Source organism: Abrus precatorius, unplaced genomic scaffold (genome assembly GCF_003935025.1).
Source record: "Abrus precatorius isolate BTA unplaced genomic scaffold, Abrus_2018 Scaffold10, whole genome shotgun sequence".
Classification (NCBI taxonomy): domain Eukaryota; kingdom Viridiplantae; phylum Streptophyta; class Magnoliopsida; order Fabales; family Fabaceae; genus Abrus; species Abrus precatorius.
In genome coordinates this window covers 6,425,510-6,448,180 of record NW_020874292.1, presented here as the reverse complement: position 1 = coordinate 6,448,180, position 22,671 = coordinate 6,425,510, and the positions used below count along the sequence as shown (strand labels likewise).

Sequence of the window (22,671 nt, the reverse complement as noted above, 5' to 3'; positions counted from 1 at the left end):
TATTTTTTTCCCCTCTCTATTTGCTTGGAGAATGGAGAGGGAGCAGATGATTTGAGGTTGGCATGCGAAATTCTTCCTCAAAATTTTGTAGGTTTTTCCCCCATCTTTTGTAATATACGTCTTTATAATTAGCAAATGCTTGAATAATATATCAAGGAGCTGAATTTTCCTTGAGTCATGAATTTTAAGAAAGTTTAAAAATTATGAGTTCTGCAGCATGAATATGAAACTCGCTAATAAAAATATTTTTCAGTTGAAGTAAAACCAACACAAATAAAAAATAATTTCACCTAAATTTTTAAAATATAGATAATATGTTATATCATTTTATAATAATTTTTTTTGTTTTTAATTTTAGTCATCTTCATACAGATAGAATTATATTTTATTATTATTTTTTATTTTACTTTTCAGTATACAAATATTTATTAAATACTTAAATAAAAAATTATTCAAATTTTATTAAAAAAACTTATATACAAATTAATAAGTTAAGTCTAAACTTTAAAAATTTTAAATTTTAATTATTTTTACAAATTAAATTTAAGCTTTAGATACTCGTTTATGTTTTTATATGTAAATACATAAATTTTTATTTATTTATCTCAATGATTATTCATTGCTTATAAAACCTCGTTTTCTTTTCTTTTATTCACCAAAGTAATTAATTCTGAAATCTACTCCATCTAAATGATATATGTATATTTGATAAAATCATTGTATATTGGGAATGAACTAAAACGTATTAAATGAAATTATTACTATTATTATTATTCTACTAACTGGGTCCAAGCTAGGGGAGTAGCTGATTGGCTACAATACTGGACCTCATAACGAATTGGTCTAGAGTTTCTCTTTTTTTTGTTCCGATGAAATGTCTTTCATGAAATGGAAACACTGACAAGTCCAACTCACAAAATGGGTCCATACAAATAAAATTATGTTATTTGATTCTCAGCATCAACTTTTTTTCATTATCATTTTATAATCATTTATGGTCATAAAAAGCAACCAAATAAATTTTAAATTTAAACAAAACGAAAATCAGCCTATTTTCTATAATTTTATGTATACCATTTCAACATTATTTGATCAATATTGTCAGTTTAGGAGACTGATTTTTCGAGCATAGGGATACAAGATTGAATTCATATAACTTTACTCCTGGAAATTCTGCTTCCATCGGAACAACATTTGTATCTATATGCATTGGGATTATGGATATTAACTTGAAAAGGAAAGCTAGCAACGTTCTTTTCTTTAATATTATTAACTATTAATTAAAATTTATTGAAAATTGTAAAAATATAAAAAAAAATTATATTACTATATTTTTTAACTTGAATGCAAGCTTTTAAAGTAGATAAAGTGCTCCTTCGCAACACCTTAATCTTCCTTGACATTAGACAACTGTCATTTGTAATTTGAGTCAAGTGTTCATATTAATAAAAAAGACCACATGATAGTCCTTATCTTGTAGGCAAAATGTTGTTGGTCCACATGAATAGCATATGTTGGGTTAAGTACTTGAACGGAGGTTGCACACTTCTGCAAACAATTTCTACGAGAAGAAAGAAACAGTGATAACTTTGATATTCAAATAGACCTAAGAAAGCTACTTTCAAGCTAGTCTGCAAACTTAAAGCACCGCTGAGTAACCATAGATGCATTTGAAAGTATACTAGAATATTATAAAAATTTAAGCAACTAACTTTTCATGTTGTTTATATATAAGAAACGGGTTCTACACATAACATAATTTTTCACATACTTATGTGAACAATTCATAATACAATCTCATTAAAGATAGTTTTAAGTGCCTAACTATTCTTTCACCTAATGCATGTAACATTATATTAAACTTATTTTTTATAACTTATTAAAATATTATATCTAAAATACAAATCAATTTTTAAAATTTTTTATTGTATGCAAAATTTAACTGAATTAGCAATTATCATAAACTGTAAGTCAAATTTATTCTTGAATTCTTTAGATTTAGGGATAGCTCGTGACCCACATTTTAGGCCAAAATATCAATTCTACCTAACTTGGAATTAAACGTGCTCACAAGGTACCTATATAATGTGGATATACATGGACCTAATGTGTCACAAGAAGACAACTTATGCAAGCTAGTTTAGCTAAAGCGATTGGAATTATGTCGTAAGTTGTCCCTGAACATTTGGACCACTTTCAGTGCTAAAAATTGTATCAGTGTGACCATAACGATATGTGAGCCACACTAGTAGTCTTGTGGGTATCATTGACCCAGAAAGGTAGAGAAGGATCTCTCTAGGAACATGGCGATGAAGTTTTAGGGGCAATGCTAGAGATCTTAATATAATTATGATCTTGATTTCATCCCAACAATGTCAATTATCAAGCCTTTAGATGGAGAAATTCCACTATCAATTTAAATTTTATTAAAATATTATAAAATTCATTTCACAATTTAAATTTATATTCTGAACTCCTGTGACTTAATTACATCTTAATTCACAATGCAATGTGTAAAATATCAAATAGCCAATTAGAATAAGACCATAACCAAATCCAATTAAGATAACAGAGTTAGACGCATGTTTAAAACCAATAATCATAGAAAATGACTCCATAAATTAGGCCCATGTCATTGGATAGTACTTGTGTATCCACCAGTGGTTGGTTACAGTCCATAAGACTATAATATTAAAAATGGTAAGTTACCAAACCTCGGCTTAATGATTAAAATAAAGCTTTTTTAAAAAATAATTATCAAATTAAAATAAAATTAAAACTTATTCTCTGTTTGAGTGTTTTTTTTCCAGGTCAGCATGTATTTCGTATACCAATCAGATGAAATTTTTTTTATATATTTTAAATTTAATAATTTCATCTAAAAGAGGGACGAAATATGGTGTATGGTGACATGTGTCACTCAATTCGTATCTGTCAGAGGCGAAACAAAGGACAAGTGTCTTAATACTACAAACTCGCCTTAATCTAAGACGAAATTATAGGATTTGGACACGTGTTTGAATCTTATAAATTCGTCCACAAATAAGACGAAATAGACTAATTTCGCCTCTTGTCAGGACGAAAAGCAGTTATTTCGCCTACTTCCCAGATGAAATCCTTTTACCCTGCGGCCACTCCACCATTCCTGCACTCTTTTATCCAGCCAAAATTTCCTATATATAATGTTTGAAATCTGGGTCCAAATCAGCGTAAAAATTTGCAAGGTGGGTCGTGAAATTGAAAGGAATATCTTATTTGAAAGCGATTCTTGCAAGCCAATTTTTGAGGTTAGTAAATTTCAAAACTTTATTTAATATTTTAGTTATTAAAAAGTTATAATTATTATAAATAGAAATAGTTAAAATTTATGAATAATTAATAAATATATTTTTGTGTATATTAAAATTAAAATTTAATATTTTAGATAATTATAAAAAAAGTATAAAAGTTTAGTAGATATTTAATATAAATTTGTTTAATTAAAAAAATAATGTTATATTTATTGTGAATATTTTATTATATATAAGTTGAATATGTAGTAAAGATATAACATTTTTTATAATATAAAAATGATGTGAAAAATAATAATACGTTTGTGTGTTACAAATAAATTATTTATATTATTTATATAAATAAGTATAATTGTAATTAATTATTGATATGTTTTTTTTTAATAAATGCAGGATGAATGAGATTATTATTATTGTATATTGGAATGGAAAAATTGTTGTTGGAAATGAAGGTGTGACATTTGAAGGTAACAAAAAAATGATAAAGATAAGAAGAGGGATAAGTTATATGAATTTAAAGAAAAAGATTCATGACAAGTTGAATTTTAGTAATAATCATGTTATATCTAGACTAATTTCTCGTTTTATGGTTGATTCAAGCGCTAAACAATACAATGCTTTGGATATATGTGATGATGAAGATATTGATTGTATGATTAGTGCGTATCAACAACAAGGTATTACAAGGTTTATTGAATTATATGTGGATATTGCGTTTGGTGAAAGTTCAAGAGGTGGGTCGAATATGTTGGACTTAAGCTTATCAATGTCACCGCCTAACCTTATGGAAGTGGTCAATATAAATGTTACAGAAGGTATAAATTATATTGTTATAATTTTTTTTAAAATTTTTTTTTAGTGACAACATATATTAAATAAGTGTTTGTATTTTGAAGGATGTAGAGATTTATGTAGTTATGAAGTCAATAGTGATGATGAGACAGATGATATTGATGAAGGACATATTCCTTTAGACAACTCGTCAGATACGGACATTGATGGTGATTTTGATTCAAACTTAAATTTACAACAAGAAAATGTTGGAGGTAAGATTTAAAAAGTAAATTAATTAAATTGTTTATTTTATTTTAATCTTGAATATTGTATGTTTAAATGTAGCTGTAGGTGAAATATCTTTTTGGAATGTAAGTCCACACTACAAATCTATTAATTGGGACCACCCAGACCAAGAAATTGAAGCAGAAGAAATTAGTGAAGATAATTTATGGGTTATTGGAGATTCGTTACATATGGGTTTGTTATTTAACTCAAAAGATGAAGTTAAAAATGCCTTAAAACAACAGGCAATGAGAATACATCAGAATTATTTTGTTGTTGAGTCAAAACCAACAAAGTTGCATGTGAGGTGTTTAAACCATAACAATGGTTGCACATGGAGAATAAGAGCATCATTGCTAAAAAAGATTCATGTGAAGGGTAAGCATACATGTCTCAACCCTACAATATCTCAAGACCATACCAAACTAGATTCAGATTTGATTTCTTCATGTATAATTGGTAAGTTTTGAATAATCTCTGATTTCGTGATGTATTTTCTATATAAAGATACTTACCAAATTTTATTTTTATTTTGTGTAGGTATGGTTAATCTTGAACCATCATTGCCTATAAGTCTAATTCAAGAAAGGATGACAACTCAATTTGGATATAAAATTTCATACAAAAAAACTTGGAAGGCAAAACAAAAGGCGATTGTAAGAATATTTGGTGATTGGGATGAATCATATGCTACATTGCCAAGATGGTTAGAGTACATGCAATTTCATGCTCCAGGTTCTATTTATAAGATTGAAACAAAGCCATTTGTTGTTGGACATCAGGAGGACAACAGATTTAGAGTATTTGAGCGATTGTTTTGGTGTTTTCATCAATGTAAGAAAGCATTCAACTTTTGCAAACCTATTGTTCAAGTAGATGGAACATTCTTGTATGGTAAGTATCGTCACACATTGTTAATTGCAACAATACAAGATGAGAATAATTGTGTCCTACCACTTGCATTTGCCATTGTTGAAGGGGAAACTCTATCAGCATGGGAATAGTTTTTGGCAATGATTCGTGTTTATGTAACAACCAAGACAGAAATATGTTTAATATCTGATAGGCATCAAAGCATCAAAAGTGTTGTTTCAAATCCACATATTGGATGGCAACCTCCTAATGCATATCATGTTTATTGCATTTGTCATATTGCCAGCAATTTCAACCATAGATTCAAGAACATTGAATTGAAAAAATAACTGATAAAATTAGGTAACATGATTTAATTCATATTTGGCTTTCTGTTACTTTATATTTATTTGAATTGTGAAGTCATGTAGAGCTTGCACATTGCAGCATATATACCTTCGAAGCTTGTATTTGAAGAGAAGTTGAGAAGATTCCGCACTGAATCACAAAAAATACAGAGGTGGATCGACAACATATCGAAGGAAAAGTGGGCTATGAGTCATGACGTCGATGGACGCCGTTATGGACATATGACGACAAATTTGTCAGAGGCTGTTAACAAGGTATTGAAGGGAGCAAGAAACTTACCTATAACTGCTCTTGTCAAATGCACTTATGGACGAATGGTTGAATATTTTGTGAAGGTGGAGAGAACGCAATGAATGACTTGAACCATGGTAAGCGGTATTGTTCAAAACTAATGCTAAAAATGCAGAAAAATTAATAGGAAGCATCTTCGCATCAAGTGAGACGATATGATATAGCAAGAACAACATTCGAGGTTGAAGAAGCCTTTAATCCTATCACGCAAAGGGGTGGTAACAAATGGACTGTTGTTCTGTGTAGAAGATACTGTGAATGTGAGAAATTTCAAGTATATCGATTTCCATGCTCACATGTGATTGCTGCCTGTGCATCGGTAAGTATTGACTTTTGGCAATATGTTGATGATGTTTACTCTGTGCAAAATGCCGTTCATGCATATTCATCACAATGGTTTCCCTTGGGAAATGATGGTAATATTCTTACACGCAATGAGTGGAAGTTAGTGCCTGATGAGACACGAATCAGAGGTAAAGGAAGACCAAAATCATCTCGCATTAGGAATGAAATGGATTGGGTTGAGTCACAAAGTAGAACCTGATGTAGTAATTGTCATCAAATTGGTCACAATGTACGTCAATGTACTTCTATATCACTTAATCAGTAGTATTGAGGAGTTTATATATGAGACAGCTAGTCATTTGTTAACTATCAGCATGTGGGTTTGTAGTTTATATCCTTGGCATTTATATACTTGTAATTTATATCACCTTATTTCTCTTTATAAGAAACATGAATCACATAAGTAAATGTAAATCATACGATGAATAACATAAGTAAATGTTCATGGAATGATGATTAATATGAAACAAACTACCATATGTCATAAAACATCTAGTAAAGGTACACAAAATATGTATAATTAGTTTATACAAAAACTTAAACTCTATCATCGTGCGGCTGGTCGGGCTGATGTGGGGTCAATATGCACTCCCTAGGCCCATCTCTGGCCCACGATGTGGGTTACGACGAACCTCTACATGTGGAACATCTACGGTTGCTTCAAAGTCAGCATTCAAATCTATTCCATGACTATATGAGGTATCATATGATGTCCCAATAACTGCATCTGGTGCTGGTGCTGGTGGTGTTAGAATAGGTACATCATATGGAGGCGGCGTCAAGAATGGTGATGGACATGGGATATAACACTATGTGGTCAGGAATGGTGATTGAGGAGTCTGTGGCGGATGCTGGGTGGCCTGAGATGAGTGAAAATATGTAGGTGCACTAACAGGCTGTGTGTAGAAAGGAAACTGTGAGGGAACACAGAATACTTCATCAGGACGCTCAGGTATAGGTGGAAGAGACCAGTCTGTCGCATGTACCTCTGTGCGTCTACGCTGTAATCCCCTGCCTTCCTTACGGTCCCTCGGTTGACGGACATCTACAACTGGATCCTCAGTATTGCCACTCTGTATTGGAGGCTCAGATGAAGAAATAGGTTCCATAATACGGTTCAAATCATTCTTCAAAACTAGCATAGATTGACACAGGTCTCGCATCTCATCAAAGCTAAAAGAATCATGGCCATCAGTCATCAAGTAGTGGGCTCTCTCAAGTCCATCGCCCTATAAAACAAAAGAAATTGTATGTTAACAATGTCATTACAAATACACATAAGTAAATGTATTAAATAGTTTACACTTACAAGTAATGATGAGACAGGTGCGTCTCTTGTCATCCAACGTCTAGTGTGAGCTCTATACCACCGCATATACTCTGAGTTGAAACTTAGCTGACCAATCTGGGGGTCATTGGTCATGACCCAATCTCTCCTTCTCTCCCAAATGTCTAATACATCCCTCAGCTTCTCTTGCCAATTCTCTGTTGCCTTCCCACGCAGAGTCAAGTCATGTAGTGCATCTTGCTGATATGGGACACGAGGTATATGTTGAACCATACCAAATTGCCGCATTACTCGATCTAGTTGGTGCCACTCACACACCTGAAAACATATCAGAGGCACAACAGCCCTCCATAACTCCATCCCTTCACGACATATAGCTGGTAACGAATTAATCAAATCAATAGAATATGGTTGCCAAATTATCTGCACACATTTTACATCATATTTACATTAGTTTTCATAATGATAACTAAATTAAAATATGACTATAATATATGGCGTGGGTGTTAATCCAGGTTTACCTCTTCACCACTAAGCATGTCAAATTTATATCTATAATAAGATATGTCTTTCCTCCCTTTCCTATTCCTTTGATTGGCCAACCACCTACAAAAAGATACATATATTGTTAATACAGAAGGTATGTTAAACATATTAAGGACATCAATATTTAATATTACCTGGTAGCATATGGAAGATGGAGTCGTGTGTGAAGCAGGTTTCCAGGAGCTACAAATGGAAATCTATCCTATGCCCACATCACAAGTAATGCAGCTAATCCACCTAAATCATGCCGATCAATATTGGTGGCCATACACAGCTCTCTATACAAAAATCCCAATACTGCAGACCCCCAACTATATTCACGAATGACAGCAAAAATCCTGAAGTAAAGGTAAGTACCTCACTGAGACTCTACTGCTGGAGTGATCACTCAACATAAAACCCCCAATCAACCGCAACATATAAGCCTTAGCAAATCGGGTGATCTGTAAAGGATTTTATGCATGCATCGCCACATGGGTAAAATGTTGGTCTAGCCAACTCGTCTTCAAGAAGCTACCAACAAAATCTGCACGTGATGGTCTAATCTCTAGGCTCTCATCAACAATATCAGCATAATTACCTCCAATAGGTGCTATCACAGGTCTTCTATCAATTCGTAAACCTAACAACACAGATATATCCTGCAAAGTGATCGTACACTCGCCTGGAGGCAAGTGAAAAGTGTGTGTCTCTGGTCTCCATCTCTCTACTAATGCAGTTATCAACGGGAGGTCTAATGGGAACTGACATACGTGAGCAATCCCAGTAAATCCCGCAAGCTCTAAATGTGGAAGGATCTCCTCTGGAACACTATCCAAACCAGCTGGAATAAATTGACTCTTCCTAACCTTCAAAATAGGATGATCCCAACCATCCCAAATATGTTCAGACACATGAATATTCTGTAAACGCAACAATAAAGGATCATCTAGTCCAGGATGAATAACCCTATTCTGTCCTAAAGATGAAGCCATCTTCACAAAATATAAAATATAACATCGTCAAAATTTTAAACTTTAATATAAATTATACAAAATATTTTCATATCATGCATCAAGTATAATATCTCAAGCTGTTCTTATTTCATCACATAATTAAAATAATATGTATAATCATTGTAATACAAATGAAATCAAATACAATTATTCATAAGCAATTGTAAAAAATTTTACTAAATAAATTAGTTATTTGTTCATTAAATTTAACATGTCTTTTTAAAAAATTTACTAAATACAAATTTTGTTTATTTTTTAGTCATGATAAATTATAAATTATATGATTAATAATTGATTTCGGCTAATTTGTATCACTCCAAAAATTTATATTCCATAACTAATCTTCTTATTAAATTAAAAATTATTTAATTAAAATAACTTAATATTCAAGAAAATATAATAACACTCTAAAATAAGATTTTAATAAATAAATTTATAATTTCATCATAGATAATATTACATAATTATAATTCTTTTTTCTCATCAAACAAATATGACCCCATAACTTAAATTACCTAACCAAAGTTCTTATTTCATTAAAGATTAAATAATTTAATTAAAATTACTTAATCTCATCTTATTAATATCAATCTAAATTAAAAATTTAATAAATAAATTTAATCATAAATAATATTACATAATTATTATTATAATTATTTATTCTATATTATTTAATATCACTCTAATAACTTAAATTACATTACTAAATTTCTTTTTTCTACCAAGATTATAATTTTTTATGATTAATAACTTAATCTCATCTTATTAGTATCACTCTAAAATTTAAATTCAATATATACACTTATTATTTTATCATAAATAAATTTTTATAATTCTAATTATTTATTTTAAATTATTTAATATCACTCCAATAATTTAAACCATAAACCATAATTAACCATAAATAAATATATTTTCTTTTTTTAATTATTTATTTAACTCAAATTTTTGCTACTATAATCTTTTTATATAAATGTATATGCTTAATTTTAATGCTCTCAATTTTTACCTTCTTAACATTTTTGTTATTATCTATTCATTAATCATAAATCAATCTTTTAATTTATATTCTTAAATGTTATTTAATCTAAAAAACATAATTTATGTTATAATTTTCTTACACTTTTTTCTATTTATTATTTCTTATATAATTAATCAACCATAGAACTATTTTATATTTTTCTATTTTCAATTTTATTTAACTATTTAAATTTATGATTTTTAATTATTTTTTACAATTTTTTAAATTTTTACTTCAAATTCTATTTATTTTAAATGTAAACTCTAATTTTTTTTCTTAATATTACTATCAAAATTTAATTATGCAAATTCTAATTATGTTGATATATCTACAAATTTTTAATCTAATATGACTCTAATTTTTAATCTAATATTACTGTAAAAAAAATTTATTCAACCTTTTAACATTATTAATAAATATAAAATTTAAAATTTTTTAAGAAATTGAAAAACTTGGATGGATGGGGAGGGGGTGGGGGACGGCGGCAAGGGCGGACAGCACCTTCTCTAGCGACGGTGGCCTCTCAACGACGGCAACAACTCCGCTGGACTGTAACCTCTCTCCGGCAATGACCTCCTATTCTCCATTCTCCCAACTTTCTCTAAGTTTCAGAACAACAACACCACAAATCACTCCAAACCCAATCGATCTGGTCAGTTTTGTGCAATGTATCACGAATCGCACTCAAAACTCACTCTAAAATGATCAAAAATAACCTCACCGAAGCTTTAGATCGTTGTTAATGGCAGTTTGCAGACGTTCGAAATGGAAGAGGAGAAATGAAGGAGGAGCGTCGGTGACCTCCTGCCATAGGACACGTGGCCCAATCAACGTGTTTCGTCTCTGCGTCAGACGAAAGCCACTTTTCATCTGACGCATAGACGAAACACTTTGATTGGACCACGTGTCCTTTGGCGGGAAACTTTATTTCAAAAAATTTAACCCTTTTCGTCTCATACTTATACGAAACTGCTGCCACGTGTTCTGCTCTCCGTATTTCGTCTATCTTTAATACGAAATGATTAAATAAAAATTAATCAAAAATCAATTCGTCTGACTTTTATACGAAACTGTAGCTGACGTGGCCTAAAAATGCCCCAGACAAGGAATTATTTTATTTTTTTTACATTATTTTGATAATTATTTTTTAAAATTGTATTATTTTAATCTTTAAGCCACCAAACCTCTAACTTGAAGATTCCTTGTTAAATGGCAAGGGTTAAAAAGCTATAACTAAGAAAAAACCCAATTACTTGTTCAACCGGATTGTTCAGAAAAACATGATCATCCAATCCGACTAAAGGGATTTTAATTTAATAATTTCCTATATAGGTTTTAAGATTTCAACAAGAAAACATAGAAGGAAAAAAAATAAAAGGAAAAGCTAACTAAAGGTTAAAATAAAAAGAATTCAGACACCTCCGTTTCAAATCAAAACACAAACATGTCGATTAATCAATGATTGTCGCTTTACAAGAAACTGTTTTCTTTTTCTAAAAAAGGGAGAATAATAGAAGAAAAGAATATGATGATTGGCCCAAAATAAGGCCAGAAACCAATTAAGGAGGAGAAAAGATGGGTACAAAGAATGAGAAAATAACAATGGGTCGAGGAACCAAAAATAAAAAACTAATTCCCAGACGCATGTACAAAAATTTCAAACCGATATTGAACAGAGATCGTCAAAAACTTGTCTGATGTTAGGCCTCTCATTTACAGGAAGAATACACCTGAGAGATATTGCAAGCAGTTCATCCATCTCTTTGGACGACTCCTCTCCACCTGTAATGTCTCTGTCAATACAGTCCATTACCCTTCCTTCTCGCTCACACAGCCTAACCCAATCTGTAAGATCAACAGCACCTGATTGCCCTGATATTATGTCGCCTGCACTTTTTCTTGTTAATAATTCCATTAAGATCACACCAAGTGCATACACGTCGGCCTTAAAGGATGGAACTGGTTTGGATGCAGTAGCAAGTTCTGGAGCACGGTATCCAAGTGCTCCTAGATTTAGTATCTGCTCAGCAATTCCAGCTGGTGTCATCAGCCGGTGCAGACCGTAGTCAGTAAGGCGAGCATTGTATTCAGGGCCGGCTAACAAAATATTCGTTGGCTTTAGATTTCCATGGGGAAGCCCTCGATCGTGAAGGTATAGAAGACATCGAGCAACATCAACAGCAACTCTTAATCTCTGGCTGAATGATAATGGAGAGTGCCTCCGGGGTGTGCTCTCTGTGCAAACAGATACATTGATATTACACTCACTAATAAATAGCTCATATCATGTCAAAACACCCCTGCGTGAACAAGCAGTGGTAAATAGAGAATTCAAGAGCTCTAAACATGTTAATGGAGAGTGCCTCCGGGGTGTGCTTACACACTAATAAATAGCTCATATCATGTCAAAACACCCCTGCGTGAACAAGCAGTGGTAAATAGAGAATTCAAGAGCTCTAAACATGTTTTAAGTGAACTGTTTCACTGTACATAGGAATACTATGACATAAAAAAAAGCCCCTAACATTTGGACAGATACAGCCCCTGTAACTCTACAGTCTACATTAACTACAGCTAGAACTAGAAACAGCCATGCAGCTTGTACAACAGCAAGAGTTTCAAGTTCAAACAAGAGAATATTGATAGTAGCAGGCAGGATAGATGACAGCATCCAACCATTTAATCATCCACACACCCCCCCCCCCCCCCTCTTCTCAAAAAAAGGAAACAAGATTTAAGAGTCAATTTGAACAGGCTATAATCTATTCACACTTAGCTGCCCCAAAAGGCAATGACAATGAAGGCCCCAAAATCCATGCTGTTCATATACACAATTCTAGTACAATCTTGTCAGATTACTCTGAAACAGTGGCAGGCAAGTTACAGGGACTAATAATGCAGTTTATCTTTGGCATCAAGGGTTGAAGAGACTTTCCAAGTTATACAACCACTCTGAAAGCCTTCTCTCTCTCTCTCTCTCTCTCTCCCCCCCCCCCCAAAAAAAAAAAATATTTCCTCTAAAAACAGAGACATGAAGGAACAATAAACAAATTCTTTTTTAAGAAAATTAAAGCAGGCTACAATGGGAAACATACCCCCCTCCCCACAATAGTTACATAGCTAATATTTTAGCAAAAAGTTGCCCAGCAGTTACAATTTCTCTTTTAGATGCTTAGGAATAAGGAAAAAACAAAACTAAAGTGCAGATATTAAGTTTATTTGATATTGTTCTAAATTAAAATTAGAGTTTCACCAAAATAACCAACGCTGGCCTTAATGCCAACCTTTATTTGGGGGGTTACCTACCACTGTGAAACTCCAATTTTGATAAGAAAACAATACCAAAACCACCTAAAGTCAAATTTTGTCCAAAAGGAAATTTAAATTTCTAAAAGGAAAACCCATGGTCATTATGAGAAATATGGCAAGATGTGTAGGAACAGTATAGGATGTAATAAATGTTAGCAATAAAAAAATATTTAAAAAGAAAAAATGAAAACCCCACAGGATTGGAGATGTAGGGGATGAAGGTGAGATATGCTGATAGAAAAGTCAATTATTACCATAGAGATGAAGAGCCAAGCTGTCCCCATGTATATAGTCAGCTAAAAGAAGCCTCTCTTGTTCTCTAGGCCCCCAATAGTATGCTAGCAATGGGACAATGTTTGGATGCCTCATAGAACCAATCCTTTTAACTTCTCTAGCAAATTCTTTTTTATGTTTGACCAGCCCTACCCGTAACCATTTTACAGTCAACATATGACCAGTGTCCAGAGTTGCTTTATATAAAGTGCCATGGCTACTTCTGCCAAGAACTTCAGCTGGAGCTCGAGATAATTCCTCTGCAGTAAATGCTAATGAAGAATAGAGGAAGAACAGTTCCCCAGCCAGCCGATCTGGTGAGTAAACATCCAACATCACTGGCTTTTCACAAGCCTCTATAAAACGGGGTGAGGATGACAATGGAGAACCAGGAGAAGACTTCCTTCCAGATGAGGTGGGCGGGTTATCCATCAAATTAGGATTTACAGATGCTGAACTAGTTGCTACCATTCCCTGAGGTACGCCATGCTCAGAAATTTCAGTTATAAACTCTGACTGTCCAGAGAGTGACCTTGAATTGGAAGTCAACAAGTGATCATTTGAAAAGCTCAACGAAGTTGTTGGGGGTTGAACATTTGTATGGAACTTGAAGAGAGAGGGCCTCGTAAGTCCTCCTAACTTGACATCTCTTCTAGCATTTTGACCAGTGAAATCACTTCTTCCATGAAATTCTTTTAATTGGGTTCGATGATAAGCCAATAAAACAAAAGCAATCATCACAGCAGCACCCACTGAAGCAAGAATAATTGCTATCCTGATATTACCCTTTGAACTATGATGTCTACCCTTATCTGGAATATTATCTGGCACTGAAGAAGTTTCAGGAGAATTAGTAGGTAATATTAGCTCTTCATTTCCAGGTTGAAAGGATGAAGGAGGGAACTGCCTCAAATTTTCAGGAACACGGCCAGAGAGATCATTATTGGACACATTAAATACAGTTAAGCTGGATGAAAGCTTATCAGGAATATTTCCAGTAAATTTGTTGTTCGACAAATCAAGGTACTCCAAATAAATGAGTTTGCTCAATTCATTTGGCAGCTGTCCAGAAAAGCCATTCCTTGCCAGATTCAGTAGCTTGAGCCCACCCATCCTACTTATATCAGAAGGCAAGACACCTTCCAAGGAGTTATTAGACACATCAAGATATTCCATTGGCTGATAAGGAGGCATAAGTAGTAATTCACTTGCCCCTGAACCTTGAAGCAGAAGTGGCCCGGTAAACTGATTTCCAGAAAGATTTAGCCTTGTCACTGATGACGAAGTAATTAAACTACGTGGAATGGATCCATTAAGTTCATTTAAACTCAAGTCAACAGTATACAATTTTGAATAGGAGCCTAAAATTGAAGGCAAGGATCCGGACAGCTTGTTTGAACTCAGATCAATAACTTCCAATGTGGCTTCCCAGTTCTGTATAACAGAAATGTCACCAGAAAACATGTTCCTGCTCAAGTCAATGACTGTACATCTTTTCAAAGAAGCTGGCAAGGAGCCTGATAAACTATTTGACGAGAGATTCAAAATATTTAAAGTTGTAGAGTTGATTATGGCAATTGATCCTGTACATAAACAAAGTAATGTAAATTAATTAACAGAGTATTGAGTTTACTATCTTCTTTCTCTAAATAATCTACAACACCCAAAATCTGAAATTCTTCACAAACCATGATGTTAATATTGTTTATCTACTCAATTAAAAGAGCCTCATGAAAATTTGCTTGACAACTGTAAAACCAAATTTATTTATTCACATTGAAACAAGTAAATTCAATTGCAAGACAGAAGCTCCAAATGATATACTGAGTAGAATAAAGCCACAAGCAAAACAAAAGAAATACATAATAGAGAAAAAATATAACACACCAAATCTACAATTTGAAGGAAAGATCTCATAGGTCATCACTGCACTAGAAATAAGATAAACAAATGAGCCAAATACCAAGCCTCATAAGATACAGAGACACCAAACCAACAATGCCTGACTGCAGGTAAGGAAGACCTTTATAAAGAAAGTTCCATTGGAAGAAATGTATAACAGAGGTTAAACACCATTCCCTCTCCCACTATTCACAGACACGTGTTGATTTTAGTTGCGTTGCTCATAGTTTCCTTTCAAGCACATGCAAGACGGAATTTAAAAGCTCTTATTAAAACAATTTACCCCCTCCACTCACAGCCAGTGACCATTTTGGTGGAACAAAATTTTATGACCAAAAAGCTTCCCGGTTTTCAGATATGCACCTTTTCTACATCCAATATCACAACACTGCATGTGCATGCACACAAATATTCAATCAACTGACATACACTCGACTTTTAGCTTCCCTGCTTTTCATTTAAATTCACATCGTGAGAACGCAGAATGAAACAAACTTTTTCACCCAATTTCAACAAGCGCATTCCCAAAAATAAGCTACCCGCATAATCACAGCTTTAAATAGTGTAAATTCAACCTTGACAATTGACACTAAAAAAAAAAGAAAAGAAAAATATGCAAATAAAGATCAATGCTCCAATAATCAGTAATCCTCAAAAACACTCACCAGTAAACCCATTGTAGCTAAGATCCAATTCCTCCAAAGAGACAGAATTCTGCAAAAGCTCATCGGGTACGGAGCCAAAGAAGAAATTACGGCGAAGGCGCAGAACCCGAAGGCTGGGCAAGGAGCCAAAAGAAGGAAGCTCACCCCTGAAAGAGTTGTTAGTCAAGTCCAAAACTTGCAAGTTCCGAAACAACCCGATGGTGTCACTTTCAAAGAAATGACCGTTCAAGTTGTTGTGACTCAAGTTCAAAAAATGAACGGTGTTAGCCAAACCCGAAACGTTTTCCACGGTGAGCGAAAGGCCACCGTAGAACTGGTTGAGACTCAAATCAACATACTCCACATTCCGTAACGTGGAGAGAAGGTCCCCAATTTGGGCCCAGAGTTGATTTGAGTGCAAATCAAGAACCCTAAGTTGCTGAAGGTTGTTGAGGCCACTGGGGAACCCACCTTTGAATTGGTTATTTGACAAATTGAGGTAATTGAGACCCCAAAGGTCGTTGATCCGAGCAGGGATGGGTCCGTAGAAGTTGTTGTGAGAAAGATCCAAATGCTGGAGCGAGCTGAGTGAGCCGAGAGAAGGGGGTAACCGGCCGGTGAAGTCGTTGCCGGAGAGGCTTAGGTTTTTGAGCATCTTGAGGTCGAGGAGAGTGTGGAACTTGAGTTCACCGCCGAGGCGGAGGCGGTCGAGGACGATGCCGGTGACGTTTCCGGTGACGTCGTCGCAGAGAACGCCCCTCCAGGAGCGTGGACAGGCGACGGTGGAGCCTGGAAGTGAAGAAGGGTTCCATGATTCTAGAAGCTTGAGAGGATCTAGGGTTATCCCCTTCTTGAATTCGAGTAGAGATCGGAGCTCCGGTGAGGAGGGTTCAGAAGGAGAACTTAAGAGAAGAAGCGAGACAGAGAGGAAGAAGAAGAAGCAGTTGGGTTTGGAATTCATCGGAGTCAATGTGGATGGAAACAGAAACAGAAACAGAAACAGAGACAGAGACACCTTAATTATTATTCATCTACACTCTACAGAGAGAGAGAGAGAGAAAGGGGAAGAAGGAACCCTAGGAAGAAGAGTAAGAGGTTAAGATTGACGTTAACATTGGATTTGGATGGAGAGAGAGAGAGAGAGAGAGAGAGTAGGGTTTGGGTGTTAAAGTGTTGCGATATTATAAGTATTTTTATATAAAAGAGAATGGAAATGGAAGGGTGTGAGGTGGAGAGTGTTGGTTGGTGGGGGCGAGTAACTACAGTCTGTAAAGGACAACCTCTTCGTCCTCTCCCTTCATTCATTCACTCTGTTTCTTTCTCATTCTGTTTTCTTCTGCTTCTGTGTGCTCTCTCTCTCTCTCCCTGTGAATCCCTCACTTCTGAGAGACACCAGCGGCAAACTTTAGGCCCCTGTTTCTACACGCACATGCATCTATCTGTCTATGTAACGCCGTCAATGCAATCACTCTTCAAAAGATCATTAACTAAATTAAATCAATTAAACGCAAATTAAATGGTCCCCTTCCATACAGCTGTCAAAATAACTTCATTCCCCCTTCATCTACCACATATTACATTCTTAAATCACTTAAATCAACCTCATTCATTAATGTTTAAACTTCTATTCACACTTCATTCATATCATTTTCATTAATGAATACAGAAAAGGCCAAACGGGAAAAGAGACGGCGTTACGGAGCAGATGAGGGGATAGTGAAGAAAATAAGGGGATGTTTGGCTATTCCCATTTTCATTACCACATGCCCTTTCTTACTTTCACTATTAATTATTATTTTCTTTTGATATGACCAAATATTTATTTGAATGATCAATCATCCCATTATCCTTCAATCATCTCCAAGGTCATTACTAATATACTACTCTTTAGTCTTTCCCATTCATTGCTGGCCCTTTCCAATTAAAGTAACGATACTATTATATATTTTTAACATAATTCAATTATTAAATTCTTAGTTTCATTTTAATATATTGTTAGTATAAAAGTTTTATTCAATATCCAATTAAAATTACTTTAAATAAAACTCATATGATAATTAAATGATAAGAATATATATTAAGAGTATGGTAGACTTTTATGTTAATGAAAAATGATACATGTACGATAATTTCTTATACAATAGATAAAGTTACCATGTAGAAATATATTGTAAAACAATATACATATATTTTAATATACAGGAAGAAGGATAGCCATGTGTTGTTTTAAACACATCTTCTGTGATTAGTTGACTTTTTTTTAAAAATATTAATTTATGAGTCATTTATTGTAATATTTTACAAAATATATTAGATTACGTGTTACGTGGGTAAAAAAATGTATAATTAGTATTTTTTTTAATTAAGAAAATTTTATCTTAATTCTTGTATGTTTGATTATGTGTGATTTAGATTTTAATTTTGAAATATATATATATATATATATATAACTTTTATATTATTCAATTGTTAAATTTTTTTTATCTAAAAAAAATAGCCAAAATGTTAGTTAAAAAAAAACTCATCTTCTAATGAATACCTTGAGAACTTAGTTAACAAACATTAAATGTATTATATTAATTTTAAATTATTTAAAAATATAAAATTGTTTATAATAAAATGTATGTAATATAATTTTTCCAATTTTTGTTGATTTCATTAAAATATTTTGATTTATCTTATTGGAAAGGAAAATTTTATTAATTATAAATGAAAAGATAAATTTTTATTAAAAATATTTGAATCATTTAATGCTTAATTTCTTATTTCTAACCATCTAGTAGGATTTATTATTGTTCTTTAACAAATGCCCTTAAATTATGTATTATTTTAGTTAGCAGTTTCCTATTGCACAGGTGTTTCATTTTAAAAAATTTTATTTTAAGATGAATATTATATAATACTTTTTATATGAAAAATTATATATCAATAATTAATGTGAATTTATTTTTATTATAATTTTTAATAATTTATAATTTATACATTTAAAATTTTATATTAGTGAAATTCTTTTTGCAGTATGCGAATATTTAAAACTAAAAAATGTTTTTAAAATTAAATTAATATATTAATGTTAAGTATGTTGTATGATTTTTTTAATTTAATAAATGTAAAAAGTATTAAATATGTTTATTATAATAATTAACATCTTATTATATTAAATACAAATAATTTTTTTTATGTTAAACTTAATAAAATGACATATTCAACAAGTTTTCATCAAAGTTTAATTACATCGATCAAACTAGTAAACTTAAAATTCTTATAAATATAATTAAAAGTAATTAAAATTGTCATCTTATTGAGTTAGAAACTCGATATCATTTAATTCATACACATATATTTATATGTGTTAGCATTATTGTAGATTTTGATACTCTTAAAATATTTTTAACTTACAAATAAGTATACATGTTAATTGTAATCAAAAAATATTTTATAAATTTTCAATATTATTCACATAAATATTGAAAATTTAACCAGTTCCTACTAATATTCTTTAAATGTTAAATGAAATTAACAATAAAGAATTTTGAAATTGTTAATAAAAATTGAAACAATTTAAAAAATTAAAGAAAATAAAATACAAAGAAGTTACAAAATTAATTTAATATAGATGAAAGTTTAGGATTTGACTATATATATATATATATATATATATATATATATATATATATATATCAATTGAGTTATGTTACAACAATTACAAATTATTTAATTGATTATTACTACATTTAATGATTATAGAATAATAATATTAATTTTATTTATATATTATCCTAATTATGATTAACAATAACAAATATATAAAAGCATTAAAATTGAGTAGTTAATTTAAAAGTAATAATAATAATAAATAGACAATTTTAATCGACAAATAACACTAATATTATAAATTCAAATTGGGGCTCAAAATGAGTTATGTCACAATAATTCACCTCAATTTTATAATAAATAATGTTTAGTTACACATGTTCATAATAATCAAACTATAAAAATTAAATATAAAATATTCATCATCCTAAATAATAAGAAAAGAAAAAAAAATCGTGGTTGATTAGTTTTGAAATAAACACCAACTATGTAATCAAGAACATGACCTCTTAAAAATTCAAGGAAGGTAACCATATGATATATAAAAATAAGAATACATAGATGTGAACGGTGAAAGAATTATTAAATGGAAGCTTTAAGATTTGAGAGTGAAAAAAATAAGAAGAGAGCTATCATTGTCAATTTATAAATGATCAATTCAAGGAGATGAAAAATAAATTCAAAATTTTTATTTAAAATTCAAAATATACAAATTTTTACTTTTTTCAATATTTTTTTTTATAATTTAACTCTTTTTAATTGAGTTACATTATTACTATTTTTTTTTTACAATAAAACTAAGAAAAAACTAGTCATTTAAGGAATAAAAAATAATATTAATAAAAATATACTAAAATCTTATAAATAAAATAATAAAATAACATTTCATCACACATATGTCAACTTGGTAATATACAATGCTTATTATTTTTAAAATTAGCTAATTATAACTATAATTTAGTGAGTATATATCGGTAGATATAATTGTTAATATGCATCTATTTATTTTTAAATGTTTTAATAAGTTATGATTAATTTTTTAAAAAATACATTAAAAAATATTAATGTGTATATATATATATATATATATATATATATATATATATATTAAAAAATACAATACACTGATATATATATATATAGTAAGTACTGAGCTTAGAAGTTTATAAATTAATTATAAGTTTGAGAAGTTAGCTTTGAATTTATTTAAATTATTTTATTTGTTTACGAATTTTATAATCAATTTATACGGTTGATTTAAATTTAGTTAAATATTGCATTTGTTATGTTTTATAATATAAAATAATATTTTTTATTTAATCATGAGTCTAATCAATTATATTTTTGATAAAAAAATTGATTAAAAAATCAACAAATAGAAATTTTTTATTAAAAATTACATCAAGATGCATTGAAAGTAACCAGAATGAGAGTATTTTTATATATTTTAAATTTCTAAATTAGCATTTAAAAAATATAAATATATATTTTTTATTAAAATGTAGTAATTTTGAATGAGTATTAAGTATCTTAAAGTAAAACAACAAATACTAAAATTATTAAGCATGAGAACCGTACTAATGATTATCGTTATTTAAAGACAATTGTATAGTTCCAATCCATAATATTGCAAGTTAAACTACAATCATATTTTACTTTCACAGTAAAAAGACAAAAATAAATGAATAAGATTTTTTCTATAATTATAACATTTTTAAATATAATTGGATATAAAACATACAAAATAAACAATTAATAAAAGATAGATTTGACTGGCAGATTTTTATTTTGTTAAAAACAAAAAGTTAAAGTGTTCAAATTTTTTGGTTTAAAAAATGTTAAAATAAATTTTAATTAACAAAATAATATTTTACCATGATTTATAAATATTTTATCGTCGAATGTTAGTGGAATAAATTTGAGCATCGATTAAAAGATTAATAAAAATAACTTTTCGTTATAAACAAATTAAAATATAACATTGCTTTGATATTGATGTTTAAAAGATAATATAAATGATTTTGTGAAAGGAAAATATATAAAAAAATTATAGTATTCTGAAATATTAGGACCAAATTATTTATATAAAAATAATCTATCTCGTTATTTAATCTTTGCAATTAATTTTGACTATAGTCGATAATTTACATAAAACTTACAGAAACATGAACATGCATCATTCACAACGTTGTTATTATATTTGATCTTTCATAATTATAATTACATAATGAAATTATATTAAAAGTCATAAATAATTTTGACAAGCACAAATGAATGAGATAAATCTTTAGTACTTAAAAACTTTTCGTTATTAAATTACAGAAGACAACAGCGTAGATAACAAATTCTGACCGTAACATTTTTATAAAAATATATATTTTTAAACAAATATCTATATTTTAAATAGAGTGCATAGCAATATCCTTTGAGATTTATTTTTACACCATCAAATTTTTTTTCTTCTAAAATGTTCTTAACCAAAAATATAATTATTAAATAGAAAAATGAAAACATATTTACTGAAAATAAAACAATTTATAAATTTATCTAATTTTTTCAAAATTTTAAAATATTTTTTTTTCACTTTTCATTTATGTTAAATTACATTTTTTTATTATTTTAGGATTTTTTATCTCCATTTTTAATTATATTTTACCATCTTTACTTCTCAGATATTTCAATTGTATTAAATGTATCATAAAAATTTTAATTTACTATTAAAATAACGTATTTGTTGACTTTTGTTAGACTTTTTTTAGAATAAACTTTTGAAATTAGGATTTTATTATTTAAAAATTATTTTTTAAAATTAAACTTTCACACTTTTGGAAAATAATTTTTGAAATTATTAATCTTTTTCAGAAATAACTTTCTAAAATTAGAATTTTATGCT

At 30.5% G+C, this 22,671-nt stretch overlaps 1 protein-coding gene across 3 annotated transcripts; it reads right to left on the bottom strand.

Annotated features, from left to right (window-relative positions):
* Nucleotides 1-11,484: 11,484 nt before the first annotated feature.
* Nucleotides 11,485-17,577, bottom strand: LOC113869707 (probable inactive receptor kinase At5g10020). Of its 3 annotated transcripts, none has more exons than XM_027506165.1 (3): nt 16,206-17,577; nt 13,620-15,221; nt 11,485-12,291 (listed from the first exon to the last, which is right to left on the bottom strand). In XM_027506165.1, exons 1-3 carry the CDS (start codon nt 17,143-17,145, stop codon nt 11,714-11,716), a joined length of 3,120 nt encoding a protein of 1,039 aa, XP_027361966.1. In that variant the 5' UTR covers nt 17,146-17,577; the 3' UTR covers nt 11,485-11,713. The 3 variants fall into 3 exon arrangements, with proteins under 3 accessions (XP_027361966.1, XP_027361973.1, XP_027361980.1); XM_027506172.1 differs by having other exon boundaries at nt 16,350-17,531; XM_027506179.1 differs by having other exon boundaries at nt 11,486-12,356; nt 16,206-17,531.
* Between the last annotated feature and the right edge of the window lie 5,094 nt (nt 17,578-22,671).

Coding starts and splice junctions, on each gene's coding strand:
- LOC113869707 (XM_027506165.1), bottom strand. CDS start 17,145: ATGAATTCCAAACCCAACTGCTTCTTCTTCTTCCTCTCTGTCTCGCTT. Junction 15,222..16,205: donor TAGCTACAATGGGTTTACTG/GTGAGTGTTTTT, acceptor GTTTATGTACAG/GATCAATTGCCATAATCAAC. Junction 12,292..13,619: donor CTTGGCTCTTCATCTCTATG/GTAATAATTGAC, acceptor CTGTTTGCACAG/AGAGCACACCCCGGAGGCAC.